General features: G+C 28.8%; 1 protein-coding gene across 1 annotated transcript in view; it reads left to right on the top strand.

Annotated features, from left to right (window-relative positions):
* Positions 1-21,200, top strand: part of LOC129960554 (probable G-protein coupled receptor 158) — a 101,198-nt gene that overhangs the window by 50,838 nt on the left and 29,160 nt on the right. Inside the window, exons 4-6 of the mRNA XM_056074041.1 lie at positions 15,676-15,790; positions 17,928-18,275; positions 19,363-19,431. Coding sequence (XP_055930016.1) covers positions 15,676-15,790; positions 17,928-18,275; positions 19,363-19,431 — 532 coding nt within the window. The remainder of the gene's footprint in view (positions 1-15,675; positions 15,791-17,927; positions 18,276-19,362; positions 19,432-21,200) is intronic.

A 21,200-nucleotide genomic window follows, 5' to 3' on the forward strand; every position in this document is an offset into this window, starting at 1 on the left:
ATCCTCCTTCAATTTTTAATTTGCTATCCCTTATCTGAATTTGCAAAAGAAAGTTTTTATTTTAATAGCTTATCAAGTTTCTGACTGTAACAAAAACCGAATTGAAGATTTTTTTTTTTTTTTTTTTTGAAAATTATAAACCATTAACCTCTTTAGGAACAAATTTCAAGTTAGAAAGATTATTTAATTTTTATTTGATAGCTTTTATACATTTTGTATCGTAGAAATTCATTGCAATCGAATTCTGAAATTTTATTCGGTATGTTTTATTTTTGTAAAAATTTTTTTTTTAATTTAATTCAGAGTTTTCTAATTTAGTTCAGAGAAAGAGATTAAAATTGCTAGAATAAATTTCCGAAAGGTAATCAAATGGAGCAATTTTCTTCGAAAGTTTGATTTTTAATATTTCTTATGTCAAATTTTAAATATTTGTTCCCCAATATTTGTTAAAATCAATCCAGCTGTGGTTTTTTTCTGCATCATCAAACACTCAGAAAAATTTTAGCAAATTCTAAAGGAATATATCTAAGAAATCGCCTGGTTAATATGGAGTTATTCAAATCGGTGCTTCAGTCATTGATACGGTAAAAAAATATAAATTTCATCCACAGGAATGAACTTTTGAAAAAAAATCGGCTAACTGAAGCAGAAAACTAGCGAACTGGCAATGAGTAATTACAATAATTCATTATCTTTTCATTTTCAAGTTTGTTAGTATATAAAAATAGAACTTAAGATTCAATTTACTTTCTTAAATAGTTTTTGTTGATGAAGAAAACTTCCATCAGCCTTTATGAATCTTAAGTTAAAAGCAATCTTCATAGTAATTATTTCCTTAAATACATGTCCTTCAAGTTCATTAAATTACAGGATGTGTCTTTATATTTAAAGATTGAAAGCAGAGATTTTTTTTATGCTTTTTAACTTCACCATGACAACCGATTTCTTTATTCTCCTTTCTTTCAGTCCTTTGATTTCTAATGTCCAGAAAATGACTTAAAGTACTGTAATGAATGCTAAATCCTGATTTCTATGTTTGCAATTAGGATGTGAAATGATTCTTGGAAACTTTTTCATACCTCCTGCGTCCTTCGATGCTAAAAGAATCGTGATTGATCGTCTGAAAGAAAAGGATGTGATTTTGTTTTCAAGAGAGGGACACAGCAATCTTAGGATATTTTTAACTTAATCTTGTTATCGGTTTTCTTTGATGTACTATATTTTTCTCCAGATTGTCACTGACTGTTCCAGACAGATGCAAAGAAGTTTAATGCGAGCTGGTGTTTTTTAACTTCGCCATGACAACCGATTGCTATATTCTCCTTTTCATTCAGTTTCTTGATTTCTGATGTCCAGAAAATAACCTAAACAATTTAAAAATAAAGCTATGTCCTGACTTATATATCTGTAACTAAAATCGATTTAATTTTCCGATTCTTGGAATTTTTGAAACTCCCACGTCCCAAGATGCTAGCATATCCTTGTTTTGTTCGTCTGAAAGAATTGAGAGTGTTTTGAATTCTCGGATGGGAAACAGCCATCTTGTGAGGTATTTCATTTTTATCTTAATAATGACTTTCAGTGATATCCTACATTATTTTGTTTTTCGATTTCTAAACTCCTGACAGATATAAGGAAACCTAATGCCTGATTTATATTTTTGAATTTATAGTCTATAATAAATTTTTCACTTCTCTTAGTTTTTAGGAAAATTGTTTACTTTTCTTAAATCAATTAAGCTGCTTAATTGTTTGAATTTAAATGCAAGTCCTGATTTTGTTTTTGACGGAATGAAACAGAAATATTGGGATGTTTCTAAGTTAAATTTGATTTTGAAAATAATAAAGAAAAGTGAAGCATGTGTTCCATTAAAAATTTATAGATGTATTATCTTAAAAAATGCTTAACCTTTTTTTTTTTTTTTTTTTTTTTGAAAAATAATAATTTTATTTTCAGTTCTTGTCTCGCATGAGAATTGTTAAATGGTGAAAACTTGCAATAATTGAGAAATGCCACTCTTAGCTAGGCAAATTCATTAATACACTTTCAAGCTATTTTTTCCCTAATTCAAAGCATCATACCAAATGGGTAGAAATAGAAAATTATTTAACAATGCACGCAAGTTTTATTTCAAATTGAAAATACATTGAACTTTGATTTTAACTTTGTTTATTATATTGCTTTCAAATAAGCATATCTATACATCTTCAACAAACTGGTTCATATTGGATTTAAAAACACAATATAAACTCTGGAAAACAGAGAATGTTTACCGTATATATATATATATTAATTTTAAACAACCAGGAGAAGAAAATATTTTTTCAAATACACTAAACCAACGATTATAATTTTGAGTATGTTTTTTTATTCTCTCGACTTCTTTCATGTTCACAAGGACGAATTTTTGCATTTGATTTTTTGTTCAATTTCAGATGAGGAAAAGTTGTTAATTGTGTGCCTTTTTGCGTTTCCAATAAGAATATATTATTTTAATATTTTCATAACTTAACTTATAGTTTATATATTAATTTCGATTATGTACCAGAAATGCTACTTGTTAGTAAATTTTAAAAAAACACACATTATTTTCTTGGTTCCATAATATTTTTATTAATGAATTATACATTAAAAACTATAATACAGAAAACGATTAAAATTTTAAAATATTCTATCTTTTAACAGACTAATAAGTTTATTTTTAAAACACGTTTTTATTAGTATTAACATTCTTCATAATAATATTTTAAATTAAACATACCATAAGAGAGCAGTTAAATAAGTCAATTCAAACACGTTGTTTTTTCAAAAATATATATAGCATATATCTTATATTTAATAACATAAAGCTAACTCTGTTTAAACAAAACATTCTTTTATATTTGTTATGAGTTACCTAAATAACAACAATGCATGAAAACATTTAATAACAATAAAATTATTTTTTCTTAACGTCACTCATGCTGCCAAACATCGAATCGAAACAAAACTTTTTAAAATAATGCAAATAAGGTCTATTCATCAAGATCGAGTCCAAGATGCGATGTCTATTCTCAATCGATTCTCTTCGTAGAAAAAGAGATTATCAATCAAATCTATTTTTGGCCATAGATCAAAAAATCGAAGTATGCCAAAGTTAAGTTCTCGAAGTTTTGAGAAATACTTTGGATAAAGGAAAATTATTCCAAATGATTGTTTTTTTTTTCTACTGTTAGTCGATAGATAATTTTTCCTTCTTAAGTTACTACGATTTTTCGATTCAATTCAAAATTTCCTGGTAGAATTCAAAGCCTAACATTTTACAAGGGCACTGAGCTGTACTTCTGATTCTCGATTTTTTAAATTCCCATTTAATACTTTTGCTATATTAAATACTTTCAGAAGTTAGCGACAATAACCTAAAAATAAATAATAATCCTGAATAAATGTTGAGACCATGTCTAAAGTCAAAGTCTCCACTAGACCGATTATTAAAAATAGATTACAGTCTGAAATATCCTGAAAATAAAAGCCGAGGAATTCAGTGGTAGATTTAATTCCTCTTATAGTCTGTGTATTTTTTGTAGGCGGTTCAAGGTCACATTTTCTACTGCGTTACTGGTACCAGACGACCAATAACGAGGTATAAAATGTGACCTTGAACCGCCTACAGAAAATACACAGACTATAGTGTAGTCTCAATCTAATTGAGTCGATTGTTCAAGGACTCCTGCTATTCTGCGTCATCTTTTGCAGGTATTAGCGACCTTGACGCAGCTAAGAAACTCTTAAAATAGGAACTTGAATTAGCTTCAACGACAGGCACACCATAACAGAAGCAGTGGGGGATGAAAAATTTTACAGTAAATAATAACAGTATCTTGTAATCTGAATTAAAAATTTGAACCATTTCTTTTCACATTTTCGGGGCACCTACAATTTAGGCCAATTAAAATGAGCTCAGAACTTTTTGTTATTCAAACTGTGACAGATTAATAATAAAAAGGAGCCACAAAAGCATAAAGCGACAAGGCACATTTTTGATGATGGAAATAGAGATGCCAACTTATCCCATTAAAATAAATTAAGGCGGAAAATGCTTTTTTTTTTCGTTAGATAGAATAATTGTAGAAATTCGTGAAATGTTTCAGCAGCTATAGAATTTGGCTGAAAATTTGACCTATCTAACACCAATAACTATGTTAGATTCAATAACTATGAAATTTGGCGGAAAATTTGACCTACCCAACACCGGTTATTCTGGTCGAATCAGCAGCTATGAAATTTGGCGGGAAATTTGATCGTTTTAACGCCAGCTATACTGTTAGATTCAGCAGTTATGGAATTTGGCGGAAAATTTTACCTATCTAACACTAACTATATTGTAGATTCAGCAACTATGGAATTTGGCTGAAAATTTGACCTATTTAGCACCAGCTATACTGTTAGATTCGGACGACATTGAATGTAATTTAGAATATGCATCTGCCGAAATTAACGAACAGGACATCTTTTTCGAACGCGTTTCGACCACAGGCTTTCATAACTGCCATAGGCAACGGAAATACTTTAATCAATATGGATACCTTTAAATTACTACAATCTATTATGAAATCTATTCTGGAAAATATTCTGTCCATTGTTATAATGATTCCGAATATTCCCCACAATGGCTATAAATAATACCAGCAGTCAGAGAAACTTTCCAAATGGGTGTTAATCAAACCCTATTTCAAACCAACATTGTGAGAGAAGCTTTTCAAATTGAAATTCACCAAAGCCTATTTAAAATCAACGATAAATACTTCAAGGCTAACCAATCTGAATATTATGTCATGTGTGCAATCATATAGATATTGATAGTGCATAAAAAGACTTTGCTCTTAGAAAATGTAGACAAATAAAGTATTAGTTAAAATCTATTAATTTTTCAATAAAAATATATATCGCAGCTGTATTATGCTGGTTCTAGTTGAAAGTTGATGGGCTTTATCTTCTGTTTACTGTTATTCGTTGTATATTTTTAATTTTATGTAGTAACAAACTTATCGGTATATATCATAATTGCTATATATATATATATATATATATATATATATACGGATCGCGCCACCCTGGAGGGTACACAAATAGATGGGGGATCTGATTCCTCCCATCGATGACGGGACGTACTTCCTTCGGGGAGGGTTGTACCGTGGCCGGTGATGGCCCTTAGGACTCAACCACAGTTGGCGCCAGTGTTGTTGTTGCGGCGGTCTGGTCATTCAGCCTTATGGTTGAAATCCGAGTGCCTTCATGGTGGGTCGGAGAGTCAGTTGGTTGACTTACTAAAAAGTCCTTTAGAATTTCTAAAAATTTGGAGCCCTTTGGATTTAATATTTAAGTAAGGGAGCAACGAATTTGACATACACCCCGGGCTGCTGAAATCCGTATTACGCCACTGTGGTGTGGAGTATTCCCAGGTAAATTGACCCATATTCGTGTTTCGTCAAGAGAAAAATAAAAAAAAAAAACCCTCAGAGGTTAATTCAAAAATTGATCAATCGGTTTTTGAATGACGCTTTTCATGCCCGAATTCATTAGATCACTTGGGACCACATTAGTCTTATAATATCCAAGAGTAAATGTAGCCAAAGTGTTTTTATTTATTTTTATTAGTAACGAAACTTGATATTTCTCATATCAATAAAGATTAGACTTTGCAATCAATTTTCACTCATTTTATAATGTTCTAAATTTTGGGAACTTTTTTCACTTAGGTTCTTGCGACGACAATACACTATTTTAGCTATCAGTAATCGTTTTATTTAATTAAATTTTGTTTCAACACAAGAAGTCAACGGGTGTTGAAACTGAAAAATAAACTGATTTCATAAATTCATAATATTTATATTAATGAATTATAAATTAGAGCATAAAAGACAAAAGTATGTTTTAATATGTAAGAAGTATGTTTTAATAACCATTTTTATCAAATTTATTTACTGTATTCAATGTACTTAATACTGTACTACAAACCTTCACTTGAAAATTGACCCAATATTGCATTAGGCAGAAGCTACATGCATCATAGACAACTGGAGGAAAAGAAAATCTGATAGAAATAGAAAAAAAAAAAAAGAAACACTTTTAGCAAAACATGTCAAGTTACAACACAATCTCTAAACACAAACTTTTGTTAGTATATTAAAAAGTAAAAAGGTTAACTTTTAATTATTTCCTATTTTTCAATTTTAAAATTATAAATCATTATTCTAAATACAATAAAACCAACTTTTTTCTGCAATTCTCAATCAGGTGGCATTATGTATCTAAAATTAAGATTTAATTAAGTTAATTAATCATCCATGATTAAATACTGAAAAATTTAAATAGGGCATTGCCATCGAGAATAACACAAGTGGATGATATTTCAAAAGCCCAAAACCTAAGATGGTGAGTGAAAAATGTATTACAAAATCCAAACATGAAACAAGTCAAATTAAATAAAACTTTTTAAAGATAAGCATCAATGAGTCGATGAAATAATTAGATTCATCCTTAATCCTTTAAGAAGATGTCGACAAATCCTATCCACGCATTCATGGTCCTTCAATGATCTCCGTATTCCGATAGCACCCTAACAATATTAATTCAAATATTCTACTGGCCTGTAAAAATTCCCCTATATTTTTGGAACATCCTGCATACCATAAAATGAAACCCTCCAGGATGATAGTAATATGACTTAATGAAAGGGAGAAAGGATTTCATTATGAATACTACAAAATGAATGTTTCGTCTGCTGATTCTATGAAATTTATTTTTAGACTACTCATTTTCGTTTAAATTATTGAAATTCCTGCTGAAGCAAGATTTCTAGCAGAAAAATTATGAGCTAATGGAATAAAGAGAAGGTAATGTCCAAATTCCAATGAGGTAATAGAATAAATAGAAAGTAAGGTCCAAATTTCAATGAGATAATGGACTAAACAGATTATGGACAATGCAGCAGAATCTCGCTTTCAAATTCAGGATCCTTCAGTGACCACATTATTCCAGTTGAGCTTTATATTTTATGATTAATGTTGTTATCATTGCTATTTTGTTGTGTTTAAAGGCATAAAAGTCAAAACTGGAGGAACTTCTCCAAACCAACATTTGAAGTACAGATATGATTAAAAAAAAAAACAAAAACAAAAAAAAAAACAAAAAAAAACACAAAAAAATACAAAAAAAAAACAGGGTGATGATCACAAGCCCAAATTTAAGTATAAGTAGCCCTGCAATTTTAACGAGGACGAATTTCTATGGAAAAAAGGATTTATGGTATGTGACTACGTTCGGGATGAATTTATTGAGAAACATTGAGAAAAAGTGTTATATTTTTAAATATTTGCGTAAAAAAGGTTGAAAAAAACATCCATGAAACCAAAATGTACTAGTTAACTGGCAAAAGTTTTTTTAAAAATTGAAAAAAAAGAGCTTTTTTTTAGTTTAAAAAGAGGTATAAAGCAAAACTCTTCTAGTTTAGAGGTTTATCAAATGATTTGCTTAAAATTTTGTAGATAGTATAAGAAATATGTCATTTAGTTCCTGAAATAAAATGTAAGCTTTATTTTTACCCATTCTTTAAACATTGGGGTTCGACTAGTAAATAGCACAAACTTTTCAATTTTTTTCTTCACTTTGTGAAGCACTAAGATAACTATAAAATATTTCTAAATGATTAGATTAACTATTCTCTTGTTCAGGACCTGCAGACATATTGAGAAATTATTATACTAAATTTGAACAAAAAAATAAGCATTAGATTTTAATTTATGAGATTTTTTGTAAGAAAATTCTATCATAATTCTATATTTGAGAAAATGGCACCTAAAGATAACAGCACTAAAAAGTATGTAAATAATGCAAATATAAAGTATGTAAATATGAAAATCAGCGTAACTTCCTAAAAACAGAAACAAAATTCTAATGGTTTTCTAAACAAACCTGTTCATATACTAAGAACATGGAATAAAGAAAATTTCCTAATCTAGCAAAAAATCGACTTTTTAACTTAGTTACCTACCTTAAAATTATTACAAAGAATCTTAAAATCCAAAGCATTGCAAAAGAGAAACCGAAACAATGTATAGTTACGAAACAATTTCCTAACAAGTCGATATTTCCTACATATCGAAATTTTATAGTGTTGAAATGGCAATTAATTTAACACCTATCTGAATTACACTTGATTTTAATTCACCTAGATACTTGAGCGTACTCTCCAATGAAAAATGACTAATTATTTGATGAGTCCTTAAACTTTTCATCTCCTTAGAACACCTTGAACAACACAAAATAAATGCTGCATTCGCGGATTTTCATTAAATTCGATTGTTTGACTCCTCCTCTTCGAATGCGGCAAAATGAGATTGAAAGTGAACCATTTTGTTCGAGTGGACACATGATCAGGCAGTTTTTGAAGTGTCTGAGACAAAGCCACTCAGAGAATAGATCGCGAAGTACCTTGCCAAGCACAGATTGCACAAGTAGGATAAATATTCTTGAATGCGTGAAAGGTGGATTTGTCGTTCGCTGAAAACCACCTTTTATATGTTAAGTTTCTCCCCAAAGAATTCCGGGAAGTCCCGAATTCAAATAAGATTTCCTACACGTCTGCATTCGATTATGGTAAATCCTTTTAGCTTTCGCCGAGGCCTTTTGAAAGAGAGGGGAGGGAATACGAGGCGAAAAAAAGTGTTCGAAGGCGTTTTTTCAGAGTAAAAATGTCGTAAGGTGGTCTTTAATATTTTACGTGAAGAAAAGTCGAATTTAAAAGGAGTCAGAAGAGTATACTCATCATTTGAATAATATGTCAAATATATAGCCTGTCAGAACTTTAATAGAACAGATTTTTGGTGTTTTCAATTTAATATGGTGAATTCGAACGTTTATTTCTTGGTGAATTCAAACGTTTATTCCTAGGTGAATTCGAAAGTTTATTTCTTGGTGAATTCGAACATTTATTTCTAGATGAATTTCATGGTGAATTCAAACTTTTTTATTTCGAATTTGTGGGACCGATTTTCTTTGCATTCCCTTCAATTTCCTACACACATTATGAAAAAATGTCATCTAAATTTTATATTAATATTTACTTTTGAAAAAATGTCATCTAAATTTTATATTAATATTTACTTTTTAATACGCTAAACATAACCATTTGAACGTTTTTAATTCGAATTCATCGGTAATATTTTACGAGAAGAGACGTTGGATTAAAGTTAAATACTTTCGTTTTTTGCCGCAATCCCTTGAATTTACTATACATATATTTAAAAAATGTCATTTATATCTTCATACTAATAGTTAAAATAATAATCATTTCATTGTAAGTTAATCATTTCATTTTAAGTTAATAATTTCATTTTAACAAACATTACATTAACACTAACATTTTCGTTGAATTAATTTTGAATTTAAGAGAATCAGAGTAGAACGTTTTTAATTCGATATTTTACGAGAAGAGATGTTGGATTAAAATTAAATACTTTAATTTTTCGCTGTATTCCCTTGAATTTATTTAATATATATATATTTGAAAAATACCATTTATATTTTTATATTAATAATTACAATAACAATCATTATATTTTATTCAAAATTCATTAACATTTTTGTTGAAAAAAATTTTGAATTTAAGAGAGTCAGAAGAATATACTCCTCATTTGAATAATATGTTAGGTATGTAGCCTGTCAGAACTTTAAAAGAAGAAATTTTTGGTATTTTAAATTTAATATGATGTAACTTGAAGAATTCGAACGTTTTTAATTCGAATTTGTGAGACTGATCTTCTCTGCAATCCTTTGAATTTCCTATCAACATAATGATAAAATATCGTCTAAATTCTTATATTAATATTTACAATAATATTCTTTACTTTTTAATACGCTAAACTTAACCATTTGAACGTTTTTAATTCGAATTCATCGGTAATATTTTACGAGAAGAGATACTGAATTAAATATATTTTCATTTTTCGCTGCAATGCCTTGAATTTGCAATACACATATTTAAAAAAAATACCATTTAGATTTTCATATTAATAGTCGCAATAATAATCATTACATTTTAAATTCATTAACATTTTCTATGAACAAATTTTGAATTTAAAAGAGTCAGAAGAGTATACTCATCATTTGAATAATATGTCAGCTATATAGCTGTCAGAACGTGTTTAATTCGAATTCGTCGATAATATTTTACGAGAAGAGATGCTGAATTAAATATTTTCACTTATTCGCTGCTATCCCTTGAATTTATTGTAGATATAATAAAACAAATCCCATATATATTTTCATATTAACAGTTACAATAACAGTCATTACATTTTAAGCAAAGTTCAATAACATTCTCTTTGAAATTTTGAATTTAAGAGAGTCAGAAAGTCATAGTAGTCAGAGTAGAGCGTTTTCAAATTCGAATTCATCGGTAATATTTTACAAGAAAAGATACTGAATTAAAATGAAATATTATCATTTTTTCGTTGCACGCCCTTGAATTTACTGTTCCTATATTTTAAAAAATACAATTCATGTTTTCATATTAATAGTTACAATAATAATCATTACATTTCAAGTAAAGTTCATTGACATTTTCATTGAACAAATTTGAATTTAAGAGAGTCAAAAGAGTTTACTCATCATTTGGGAAATAGACAGCTGTATATTTTATTAGAACTTTAGTACAAAATATTATTACTGCTTTAATTTTAATACTGTTGAATTTGACCAATCTGAGCATTCTTTATTCGAATTTGTTGGTAATTCTAATTTTTTCTACTGTTCCTTGAATTTTCTAACAACATGATGTCAAAATGCCGTATATAAGTGGAATTTATTTCAGTTATTATAAAATAAAAAGTAAAAATAAGAAATTGTTTTTCTCTTTCTTTTGAATTGTTTTCGTTTGTTAATTAATCCCATGCCTTGTGCTCTCATTGATAGGAAGTGAATAATTTTTCAAGGTTTTTAATTCTCTCAGATTTTACTGCTGTGAAATGTACTAAAAAATATCATTTTAAAAAAATGCATTAGAAGTTAATTTTACTTTTTTCTTTGAAGTTTCATTATATGATTGCTGTATTCAAAACTCTGTATACTGGATGTTTATTAATATTGCTTATTTATTGAACATATCAATTAGAAATTATAAATGTTTTATTTAGAATTTATAATCATTCGTTCGTTAAAATTGTTGTTGATTTATTAGCTATATTTTACTTTTTATAAAACCGTTAAAGTTTAAAAATGAATATTTACAGGCATTTTGAAGTTAAAAATTGCATTTTCTCTTGTTGTACTCATTTTCAGTTCCAGTTTTCTTAATACGAATTTTCAGATAAATCTTGATTTTATTGTGATTCCATCAGCTTCGAATCAACCAAATTCAATTGATTTAAACATTTTTACAGAACTTTCAGAAATTTATCGCCGGAACAGAAATAATAAATGAATGAAAATAAATGATGCAATTAATTAAGAGTTTCAGAGATAGTATAACAAAAAAGAACTCGCTTTTAAAACTCTAATTTTTTTGTGTGTATTGAAATATGCAATTACCATTCCGCTATTTAAGTTGGAGATACACTTGTATCTGAAAATGGATTTTAGTTAGTAGTGATAAAACTGCAGTTTTTGTATTTTTTGCAGTTTTTGTACTGTAATTCCATGTTTACCAAAACTTTCTATAGTTATAAACGAGGGATAACAAGAGATAAGTAAATAATGATACACATATGTCCAAGTTAAATACTTCATGTTAAAAGTATTCATCTCTTTTTCTCTGATTCAATAGTAAAAAAAAAAAAAAAAAAAAAAATCCATGGACTAGTTAATGCACAGGGTGGTTATAATTAAAGTTCCTCTTTGAAATGGTCATAAAAGGAAAACTACCGGACCATATCTTACCAAACTTGGTAATAGTTTAAAGGAGGTCATGGGAATTTCTTTTCCACACACACACACATCCTCCAAAAAAAGTTCAAGAAACTCACCGCCTGGGGAGAAATGGTGCAGTATACAATATTGTTGAACAAGATAGGACATGTAGACATCGATTTAAAATATGCTTAATCATTTCTGAAACGAAACCGTTTGCGGGGTTATGCGAAACCACAATATCTTGTAATTGGCTTACGGCAGGAAGAAGCAAAAGATTTATGTGGATGCGCTTTACAAGTCGTTTGGTTTTCAAGATAAAAGTGACCCTGTTTGTCAGACGAACCGACAATGTCTCTTACCATGTAAGACCATGCTTTTCTCGTTAAATGTTATTATGAATCCGATAGCATTGATTGCCGTACTTTGCAAAGGTATAATTCAGTGAGAGGAATACGCCGATGGATACGCTAAGAGATGTTGGTGAGAATGCAGTAATACGATTTAACTTGCTTTCAGAAAATGATAAATGCCACATTGAACATGTTTTGTAACACATTTCTGAAACGATTAAACACATTTTAAAACACTGTCTTCATGTCCTATTTTGTTTAACAATATTGCATACAGCACCATTTCCCCTCCTGGTGGTGAATGCTTTAACTTTTTTTTTGGTGGAAAAGAAATTCTCATGACCTCTTTTAAACTATTACCAAGTTCGATAACATTTGATTCAGTAGTTTTCCTTTTATGACCAAAGTGGCTAGTTTATGACCAAAGTTTATATTTAATTATTGTTTTTAAATTTAAAAAAAACTATATTAGGGACTTTTATGCAAAAAAAAAAAAAATCGATAATTTGCATGTTATAGCGCAAGAGTTGCGTATTAAAGTTATGAACAAATTATTTAAAGCATTTATTTTACACGCTTGTAAATTTTAAGTTATTGAGGAAGGGATTTTGAAATCGATCACTTACTCCCTTATATACTAGAACTCTGAAATTATGTCCAATTGTCCGTTATCGATGGAAGTAAAATATTTAAATATTATCAGAATTTAACTTTAATTATCTTTTATATTTAATTCAATTTCGATTAAATACGAGAAGTGCCATATAGTTAATTAGAGAAAAATGCATAAATTTCCAAGATAATTATAATAATGAATAACGAAATGAATGAAAGACAATATAGAGGAAATTATAAACATAAAAAGCTTTTTTTTAAAAAAAAAATGCGCACTTGACAATAATTTATATGGTAATGTTTTTATTATAAATCTGTAGGTCAAATCAAAAATCGTAAAAACGTAAGGCTCTGAAGACGATACGTTAAGGAAATGAAATAATAAGGAATATCAAAAAGTAAAGAATTTCTAAACAGTCCTTAAGAATTAAAATATATATTACGAAATAATATATAATGAATACGAAATAATATATAATAAGGAATTATGAAATGAATGAAAGACTATAAAGAGGAAAATAATAAACATAAAGCGTTTTTTAAAAAATACGCTTTTCATGGTAATTGAAATGGCAATTTTCTTATAATAAATCTATAGGTCAAATCAAAAATCATAAAACCGTAAGGCACTGAAGATGATATGTTAAAGAAATGAAATAATAATGAATATCATAAAGTAAAGAATTTCTAAATATTCCTTTAGAGTTAAAATCTATTTTGCATTTAATTAAAATTCTAATAGTGTAATTATATAGGAGTTTCGCACTGCTTTGATCTCTAAATGTCCGATAAAAATTACTTTCTGTTTTTAAGTACGCCAGCTTAAAATTAAAAAAAAATTATTAAATCAAAAAAAATATTACAGAAATTAGGATCTTGATAAATTATTGGAATTCACTTTGGGAAAAATCCCTTTAAACATTCGTAAATCATAAATAAGCACAAAATGCTAGATGAAGTGTTTCAGGTAGAGTTTTGAAAATACATAAAGCTTTACAGCTCTTATATACCTCATTGCCATTTCTCATTTAATTATTGAATAGCATTAAGATTGCCCATTTTTCCAAAATAGATGAGGTTACCTCAGCAACTCTAGTAAGGAGAAATGAGGTTATTGAAATATTGCTGTTGAATAATACATGCTAGTCTCATTTATACTTTAGGTCACGATTTGATGCCAGCATTATGTATGAATTATTTATTTATCGGGAGAAAGTAATTAATGAAGTGAATGTTGGCTGCAATAACGCAATCTCTCTCTTCAAAGTTATTCTTCTGCTAAATAGCATAGTGACGTCTTAAGTACTTAAGTTAATACGTGTTCACAGATTGTATTTGGTGTCGAACGCGATACGAAAATCAAAATTGCATGATGGAAAACTTTCACATCACACAAACGAAAACCGCAAAAACATTTGAAATAGTCGTCAAATTCTTTTGCTTAAACATTGGGCATTGATTCGAAATGTAATTGATTATTTCTGGAATTTGGGGTTTCTCTAAAAATGAGGGAATAATTCATTTTTTATTATGTCCTGTTGGAAGTTCAGGAGAAAATATTCTGGCTATCAAAAACTTCTACCAAGAAATTTTGATGAATCTTCGTATTTTAAACCGATTCGCATTTTGATATTGTATCTATTTTTGATTTAAAAAAAGATAATATTCTGCATATAGTTTTATCCTCAGAATTATGTACGTACATCAAATTTTGGACTAAGTACGTCATGTCTTCCTTTTTGCCTGTTTGTGAGAATTAGAATTTGAAAGCTGAAAAACGTATCAAGTTGAATAAATGAAATTTGGTATTTGATTTTTTTTCCGTTTAAACTGTTAATCGCGACAAATTTTGCTTCCAGTTAGTCAAAGAGAAGAAGTTGAAAAGATTACTTTATTCTCTTCACGACGAAGTTTAACACAAAACATTACATATTGTGTAAGCATATGAGAAAAGTGAGGGAAAATACTCCAGATGTTTCTTTTTCACATCTTGTATTTCATATTAAAATTATTGTAATCGAATTTTACATTTGAGGGAAACGATATTCAGATATTTTTTGTTTGTATTGATGTTTTTGATTTGATTTGTCTTTAAATATGGACTTAATGCTTCATGGACATTTTCTTCTTTTCAGTTGTTTTTACAAAGTTAGCATTCTAATTCATTTAATTTTAAATAGATAGCTGCTTTTCGAGTTATATATTTTCAAACGACATATTAAAGAAATAAATTGACAGAAAAAAAGTATAATGTAAATTTCATGTTCAGTATTCAATTGAGTTAACTTCCTCTAATTTATAATTGGATTAGAAAGCATGATCATTTTGTAATTGAGAAATACAAATAATGAAAAGCATAGAAAGCGGAAAATAACTATCTTATTAGATAGGCTTGCACCAGAAGGTCCTTTAAAATTACAAACAAAGCTTTCAGAAAATTAGTAAAGTGACGAATGAAATATCCAAAGAAATTCCGTCGACAAACATCCCCATCCATCTAGACTGACAATTCAATTTTCTACAAAAATATAAATAAAAATTTATTTCTTACATAAAATTCTTCTCAGAAGTGGGGAAAAATACCTAACTCAAACTATTCATTGCAGTTTCCAAATGTTATTTTATCGACCTAAAATCCAAATGTTTCACCCAAGAAAACTTAACTTACATTCGGGCTTAGTAGAATCACAGGTTGTATCGATCGGTTCAAAATGACAAACTTTCGGTTCCACCGACGTCTTCCACGGGAAAAAGGGAAGCCAAATAAGGTATTTATTTAAAGAGGGACTATCCCTCCATTTACGATTATTTGTCATTTTAGGGGCGTCGTCTCCGTGAGCATGCCAATCATCAACGTCGACATCAACCAGTGTGATGGGGAATCCTATCTGTCTGCCTTCTCATCATCTCACCATTGTGATCATTCTTCAACACAGGTGCGTCCAGAGATCAATTTTCACATCCAACCCTTAGTTTATCATTATGCTCATATTTTTCTCAATTTATTTATATGTTACAATAACTGTATTTATCTTGTCTTATTTATCCATCAATTTTAGATGTTCATCATTTTCTAATCTTATTTAATCATGATCTAAGTATGCGTGTTAATATCTATTGGATTGTTACAAATTGTTGCCTTTATGAGATTTTAATGGATGGATTTTTAGACCCCGAATGATTCACCTAACAAAACATACATTAGTATAGTAGTGGATTCATCAGCTATTTTATCGATCAGCTTTAAAATGGCAAACTTTTGATACCACCTGAAAAAACTGATAAGCATAGCATGTTTGGAATTTCATTTGTGAAGATTTTTCTCATTCAAGAATAATTAATAAATTTGACTGGCATTTTTTTCAACTGCTTTAATATATTCTGTTCAGTTTTATAGAGACAAAATTGTTTCAACAAACAAATCTATAAATGATTTTATTCCAGTTGTCTGTAACTGGGGCTGAATTTTTCAAAGCTCATTCAACATTATTGAGCTATTTCTAGAGATAATACACAGAAATTCACATAAATAAATAATAAAAATCCAATAAGAAAACATTCTATGCAAAACGTTACTATTAAATTTTAAAAAAATTACAAGTGATAAGCTTATTTCAGATATTACTGAACAAAATTAAGCTCAAACTTACCACGTCGTAATTTCTTAGTAAACCCGTAGAGCATTTCTCTTCAAGGTGATATCTAAAAAAAAATTTAACCTTTTTAGGTATTCTGTAAGTTTTCAATTGATCTATAGTCACGTTGTCTACAACTGAGTTAGTCACAGTCATATCTAGATAGATGGTCTATATTGCTAATGAGCAATGCAGCTCATATATCTGCATCCTAAGCGTCAAAGACCTTAAATTTTTTCAAATGAAATTGTTAAGAAATATTGTTTCTAGTTATAAAAATGATTAAAACGAGACTTAGTCAAGCTATTTTAAAGAGAGCACAACCCACTTTCGTTTTATCATGCTCGCGTCTCAGCACCACTTTAGTTTTGTCTTATTTTATACCACCGATTTTGTGGTAAATATTCTTTGAATTTGGTAGTCTGCATGGAGTAGGTGATTGTTCTTAATTATAAGATATTGCATGATAATAAATTTTAAAACGAAGGTAAGCGATCGGAAGTAAAAAAAAAAAAGTAATTAGAGACTTCGTAGAATGGAGAAAATTTTGCAAATCCATGTCTCTTTACCAATTTGCTTGTAATGTCAGTGATTTTTCGGTACCAGCCTTGCAATTTTAGAAATGCACATAATCTGATTGTTCTGAATTGTAGCACACTATACGGCAATAAATTTCAAAACAAGGATAACTTAGAAGCAAAAAAAGAATCATAATAATTAGACTTTGTAGAGTGGGAAAAATTTTGTCAAATCGATGTCTAACAATTAGTTACGATATCAGTGACTCTCATATCAGTGACTTTGTGGTAACCAGTCTTGTAATTTTAGAAATGTACATATAATGTGTGACTGTTTTTTATTGTAACACATTGCATATTAATATATTTAAAAAGAGATTAATTGGAAGTAAAAAAATTCACAATAATTAGAATTCATGGAGTGGGGAAAACGTTTATACAGCGCGGTATGTGGCTTTCTTTTCTTTCTATTATTGTAGTGTCCTATACTACAATAGTAAACCTGAAAAAGCTATTTCTATCTAATATATGAATAATTTATTTATTGAACCATTATAAGACGGTATCTGTTATAAATTACATCTTTATCAGCGCTGAACATCATCGACTGACTATAAATACTGCTCAAACTGCCAGAGCATATTACTTCAATAGCACAACGAAACTACGATTTCTAAATTGAAAAAATCCTTTGAACTTTGAGAGCTTTAATTTGATAAAAATATATTGCTATAATGGAGTATTAAAAATTCTCGGTATGTATGAAAAAGAAATCTGAATCTGCACAAAATAATTTTGAATGGAAATGTGAAATTTATATTGACAACTAAATTAAAGAAACTGAATTCATGTGAGTTAATTCAATGAACTGATACAAAGGATGGATATAGAATTTATCTATTCATATGTTTTCATTGTAGTGTGTGCCAATTTCAAACAGCGGTTTCCGAAGAGGCGCTTACCGATGTTACTGTAAGCCCAATTTCTATCCTGCATCCGGTGTAGTGCATCGACGGAGTAAAGACTTCTTCGATGGTGAACTCATTGAAAAGGCTTATGTGGAGAGTGTTCTGAGTGGACAAAATACTTTCATCCACAACTTCCACTGCCTGCCTTGTCGAGTCGGTTGTGAAATGTGTATGGGAGACGAGCCATGTTATGTGGAATACGGTCTTCTACTACGCAGTTTAGTATTGTGCTTCCAAAGCTTTTGCAGTACTCTTGTCATCATTCTGATCATAGTGGTTTTCGTCTTACGGAAGAAAAGGGTAAGTCATGGGCTGTATAAAAATAAATTCTTCAATCAGCAATACCATTTTTATCGATTTTTTAAAAATAATTTTTAAATCTAGCCCCAGTTTTTATATTAAAAAATTAAGAGATTTTCCAGAAAAACTAATTGACACCATGTGACTTATACGTTCGCGAAGCAATAATTAAACTATTTTTTCTGGTAGTTTAAGAGTTCCGTATTTACTATCTTTAGAGAATCAAGAAATTGATAATTTTCCTGAAGTCAATCAAATCTGGTAACTGGTATTCATATTCATATTTGAATACTATTTTGTATTTTTAAATAATTTTTAATAAAGATTAAAATAAATAGCTATGAGTTTAAGAATAAAAGGTTTTTGAAACGGTTATTCTTTTTATCAATAGTGTTAAAGCATACTGTAAAATCGTATTTCGGATATTTTTAATGAATTTTATGTTAAATTAAGTATTTGAAAGAAAAAAAATAATCATAGTATTAGAGGCAAACTGTTATTTTACACAACACCAGTTACTTTTCTGAAACAACTGTATCAAATTTATTTATTTAAATTCCATATTTCCTTAGAAAAAATTCTGATTGGAATAGATATTCAGGTTTTAAAGAAATGACACTCATTAAACGGATTTGGAAACATTTCATATTCAAATTTTATGTAATTATGCGGCAGAAATATTATATTATTCTTAATCAAAACTTGACATAAAAAAATTGTTCCAAAAATATTTGACTTCATGGCATATATTTCTCTCTTTAATATTCTTTTTATCGGCATCGGTAAAACATACTGTAAAATTGTATATTAGGTAGCATAATATAAAATTCTATGTCATATTTTCTTAGAAAAATTCTGAATTAAAATTCGTTAGTGAGATTTTTTAAAAATAGAACTAATTGGATGAATTTGGAAACATATCATATTTAAATTTTATTCAAATATATGGTAGTATTCTTATAGTATTCTTAGTAGACATTAAAAAAATTGTTCAAAAAGTACTTGACTACGTAACATATCTTCCTTTTTAATATTTTATTCTTATTTTTGAGCTCATTTCTTTATCAAATTATTATATGTTTTTCAGATTTTCTCCAGCTCTATGTGGGTAATGCTGGAGACTATATTAGTCGGAGCTCTCTTTCTCTACCAAACGGTAAGTATTTTCTTCTCAGCATGGTATTACTTTGAAAAATACTAATTTACTCAAATGAAGATATTTTGAATGGTAGGTCGCATGGACGTTTGAATTTTCCTTGCATTAATACAAATATTGACTCAAAATGTTATGCAAACTGCTATGCTAAATCCTCTTACCTGGGTAATACTTAAGTACCACTGGGGTTGATGCAATGATCCTATCTCGTGTGATTATCCAGCCGAATAAAGTAAGAATTCATGTTTGATTCATGTTAATTTCGCAGCAGAAAAGGCAGTATTGTAATCGTTCGTTCCGCAGCGTTATCTCAAATTACAAAATTTTTGATTCGCTTTCAATTTTGGCTACCCATGCTCATGGAATGCCATTTCTAACTAAATGGACAATGTAGAAAACCTTTTTAACTGACTTTTATCCCATTTTTGGAACAAATTTTCGAGATTTCACAATTCACCTCTAGGGACACTCTTTGTTTGGTGCATACGGCACAATGACAGTATGCATCATTGTACGGTGCATACTGCCATTGCATAGTGCATATACACTTTGTTAAATGTAGGCACAACTTTTGTAACTGTAATTACGTCAATTCATTAATTAAGTAGCTGCATAAATTATACGCTTTCTATCCTGCATAAATGTCACGATGAAATAAAACACAGAGCCTTCGGAGTTATAAGAAAAAATAAATATTATGGCTATTCATTTTTTTTACATTTGATACTTGTAGGATTTAGCTTGATTTAGATTCAGAGTATGTTGAGTGACGATGGGTTTATAATATTTTCTTATAAATCTGTTATTTCAAGAAAATTTCTTCAAGGGAAACTGGTATGATTCAATGCATTGTACGAAGAAAATGATCGTTTAGTAAAAACGTACCCAAAATTCATTTAATTATTTTATTTTATTCTATTTTTTAATTATAAGAATAGTTTATTTTCTGGAAATATGCAAATATTGCTTTTTCCAAATCAAAATACAGCTTTTAGAAAGCTTAGTTTTTGCAAATGTAATCATCTGATTTGTATAGCGTCAGAAACGCTTAAAATCATAAATTTAAAAGAAATTAGTGTGCAAAAAAATTTAAAAAATATTTCTTGTTGTAGAAAAGAAAACATCAAGAAAAAAATATAAAGAGATATTGAGTGTTGGGTAATTTTCACTTTTTTTGCACACTAAAAATATTAAATGAATAAAAAAGGATTTTAAATAGCTAAAAAAATGTTCGATATTGTTAAAACCAATTATATTTTTAATGTCAAAAACTTACTTTATTTTCACTGTAAACTGTTGTCCGATTTTTCTTTATCTTATTAGAATGACTGGAAATATGATATATGATTCAAATAATCTGTGTCATTTTTTAAATTTACGTTAACAGTTTATTTATTAAAATATTAAGCAATCCACTCCAAACGAAATGGAATTTAAAGTATTCTAAACAAAATAAAATAAATTATCAGCAGTCTTAAAAAATACAGTTGATTAGGGTTAAGAAAAAGATAATTGGTAACAAGGAACAATTGCCAACTACAGTATGCACCAGGGAGATCTTGGCAAACTGGAAAAGGTATCTTAAAAAGGACACTATTGGACACTAAGGAAAACGAAAAAAATCTTTCTACTTTTTTCAGTGCTATTTTCTAACCTTATTTACAACCGTATAAAAAGTGTCAAATTAAACTGTAGATACTATGTATCATTACTCGTTTTCTACATCGGTTACATCCAAGGTAAGTTGACAACTTATGTATTTCTTGAAT

This window comes from Argiope bruennichi, chromosome X2, assembly GCF_947563725.1.
Source record: "Argiope bruennichi chromosome X2, qqArgBrue1.1, whole genome shotgun sequence".
Classification (NCBI taxonomy): domain Eukaryota; kingdom Metazoa; phylum Arthropoda; class Arachnida; order Araneae; family Araneidae; genus Argiope; species Argiope bruennichi.